General features: G+C 62.9%; 1 protein-coding gene across 1 annotated transcript; it reads right to left on the bottom strand.

The window, feature by feature from the left end:
• Positions 1–319: 319 nt before the first annotated feature.
• LOC100538921 (heterogeneous nuclear ribonucleoprotein A1-like) lies at positions 320–2,405 on the bottom strand. Its single transcript, XM_010728056.2, is given in 8 exon segments — positions 320–463; positions 466–560; positions 727–798; positions 1,082–1,174; positions 1,256–1,348; positions 1,419–1,629; positions 1,783–1,929; positions 2,196–2,405. Coding segments are annotated over 8 exon segments (1,035 nt in total). The 5' UTR covers positions 2,391–2,405; the 3' UTR covers positions 320–334.
• Between the last annotated feature and the right edge of the window lie 609 nt (positions 2,406–3,014).

Here is a 3,014-nt window from a genome sequence, read left to right as displayed (position 1 = left end):
TGGGACACGACAGGGAATCTAAAGGCAGCGTGCCCTATGGCTGGGACATGATTGGGAATCTAAAGGCAGCGTGCCCTATAGCTGGGACACAACAGGGAGTGGAGAGGCAGCGTGCCCTATAGCTGGGACACGACAGGGAATCTAAAGGCAGCGTGCCCTATAGCTGGGACACGACAGGGAATCTAAAGGCAGCATGCCCTATAGCTGGGACATGACAGGGAATCTAAAGGCAGTGTGCCCTATAGCTGGGACACGACAGGGAGTGCAGAGGCAGCCGTGCCCTATAGCTGGAGCTTAACAGGGAGCGAAGAGCCAGCCCAGGGCCGGAGGTGCCTTAATGCCTTAAAGCAGAAGGCAGGGATGGAGCGTGGCTGCGGGGCTCACCTGTGCCAGCTTCAGAGAGGCCGTTCCGCACAGCCAGCGCGGGTCCCCGGGCAGGACGACGGCCTCCGCTGCCCGCCCCCGAACTCCCCCCCCGCCGTTGTTGTAGCCGTCGTAGGTGCTGCTGCCTCCGTAACCCCGGTTGCCACCGGAATAACCGGGACCGCTGCCGCCGTAACCTGGTGGGAGAGGAAGGAGGGCGCTGAGCTCTGCCGGCCGTCCCTGCGGGCGCTTGGAGGCCGGGCTCCGGGTTCGGCAGTGCGGTCGGCTGCGTCCGCGGTGTGGGCCAGGCCACGGGGCCGGCTGGCGTCCTCGGCTCGTGGCAAGATCCCGCTCTGGCCTTACCGTCATTGCCAAATCCATTATAGCCGTCTCCGCCGCCGCCATAACCGCCACCGCGGCTGCCACCAAACCCACCTGAAAAGAACAAACCGTTGTGTTCAATCCGTTCCAGAACCTTGGGGAAGGGGGGAAGACGGCGGTTTAAGTTGCCGGAGTGAAAATTCGGACGGCCAAATCTCGGCGTGGAGGGAGGAGAGGAGCTCCGGCGGGCAGCCGGGGGGGGTGGGTGGTGGTGGTGGTGGTGGTGGTGGTGGTGGTGGCAGCCGAAGCGGCGGGCGGCATTTGGGCTACGTGTGAACTCTGGGTCGGGCCGACGGCGTCCCTGCGGCTGGGGGCTGCCCCCCCCCGAGCCACTTACCACGGCCACCGAAGTTGCCGCCGCGGCTGAAGTTGTCGTTGCCACCGAATCCACCTCCGCGGCCGCCTCCGAAGTTCCCGGAACCGCTGCGGCCTAAAAAGGGGGGGGAGAAAATGGCCTTTAGGAACGGAGCGGGCTGAGCCGCGGCAGCAGCGAGGCTGTGGATGCGCTCACCTCGCTGGCTGGCTGAGGCGCTGGCCATCTCCTGCTTCGAGAGGGCTTTCCTCACCTCGCAGTTGTGGCCGTTCACAGTGTGGTATTTCTGAACTGCAGGGATGGAGGGGGGGTTACGGGGCGACGGGAGCGAGCCCCGGCCCCCCCAGAGCTCTGCACTTACTGACAATCTTGTCGACAGAGTCGTGGTCGTCAAAGGTAACGAAGGCGAAGCCCCTCTTCTTGCCGCTGCCACGGTCTGTCATGATCTCAATGACTTCAATTTTGCCATATTGGCCAAAATAGTCTCTCAAGTGATGCTCTTCTGTATCTTCCTTTATGCCGCCCACAAAGATCTTCTTGACTGTGAGGTGAGCTCCGGGTCGCTGCGAATCCTGCGGGGGAGAACGCGGCGTGGGTTTGGAGCCCTGGGGCGTCCCAGCTCTGCGTGGCTGAGCTGAGGCAACGGCTGAGCTTTGCTTGGGCTCTGCAGAACGGGCACAGCTCGGCCTGGAACGCTTCGGTTACGGCAGCAGCTCCCTCCCTACCTCTCTGGACACCGCTCTCTTTGGTTCAACGACTCTGCCGTCCACTTTGTGTGGCCGTGCGTTCATGGCAGCATCGACTTCTTCCACTGATGAATACGTGACGAAGCCGAAGCCGCGGGAGCGCTTGGTGTTTGGGTCCCTCATCACCTGGCAGGACAGAGCCCCGTTACAACACAGAAGAATGCAACTGAGGGGCCCACGGACCACCCCCACACCTCAGGGTGCCCCTCCGCCTCATCCTGGGGACGTTCAGGGCTGCTCTGGGGACCCATCTCCATCCCCACAACCCACCCCACCCCCTCAGAGCCCGCTGCTGTGTCACCCGTGAGGCTGAGCGGTGACAACGGCCCCGCAGTGTCCCCACGGGGGGTGCGAGGAAGCTGCCCACCCCTCTGGCAGCCCGCAGAGCTCACCACGCAGTCGGTCAGGGTGCCCCATTGCTCAAAGTGGCTGCGGAGGCTCTCGTCTGTGGTTTCGAAGCTGAGGCCGCCGATGAAGAGCTTGCGGAGCTGCTCCGGCTCCTTTGGAGACTGCAGGAAGGCAGAAGCGTTGAGGTGAGCGCCACAGGGCAACCCCAACCCTAAGGGACACCTCAGCACCCCCCCCATCCCATAGGACCCCCCACCCTTCTCCCCACCTCACACAGGCCCCGTTATCCCCACAGCCCCAGTGGGGATTTCTGTACCCAAATCCCCTCCTTGAGAGCCTCCCTGCGCTGCCCTCTTCCTCTGTTCCCTACAGATCTTTCCAACAGTCCTAAGCGCCCCTATAGACACTGCTGACCCCCATGTGAACCCCACGGGAGGGTCCTCCCCCCCAACAAGACCATTTCTATGGGCACACCCACTCCTACAGGCACCCCAACCCTCCTCACTGAATTCTACACATATCCTCGTTCTCTTACCCCCCCCAGGCCCTTCATATGATGCCACTCACTCCTCAAAAGATCTCCCAGCCCCAAATTAATTCTATAAGGGTGGCCCTCACCCACTTACATCCCCCAAACCTTTCCTACGGTCCCACCCACTCCTACAGCCGCCCCCCCAGCCCCAGACACCTCCCACCAACTCTCACGTTAACCCCCACCCACTGATGAATCCCACGGGGCTCCTGACACCCCAGCAAAGCCCCACCCTCCATTCCCAGCGCCCAGCGCGACCCACAACCCCACAAACAACCACCCCACCCCTCCGAACCCCCTCAACTCCTTCCAGGGGACGCTCAGACCCCCC

This window comes from Meleagris gallopavo, unplaced genomic scaffold (genome assembly GCF_000146605.3).
Source record: "Meleagris gallopavo isolate NT-WF06-2002-E0010 breed Aviagen turkey brand Nicholas breeding stock unplaced genomic scaffold, Turkey_5.1 ChrUn_random_7180001952709, whole genome shotgun sequence".
In the NCBI taxonomy this organism is placed as follows: Eukaryota; Metazoa; Chordata; class Aves; order Galliformes; family Phasianidae; genus Meleagris; species Meleagris gallopavo.
This window is presented reverse-complemented; position numbering and strand designations above follow the sequence as displayed.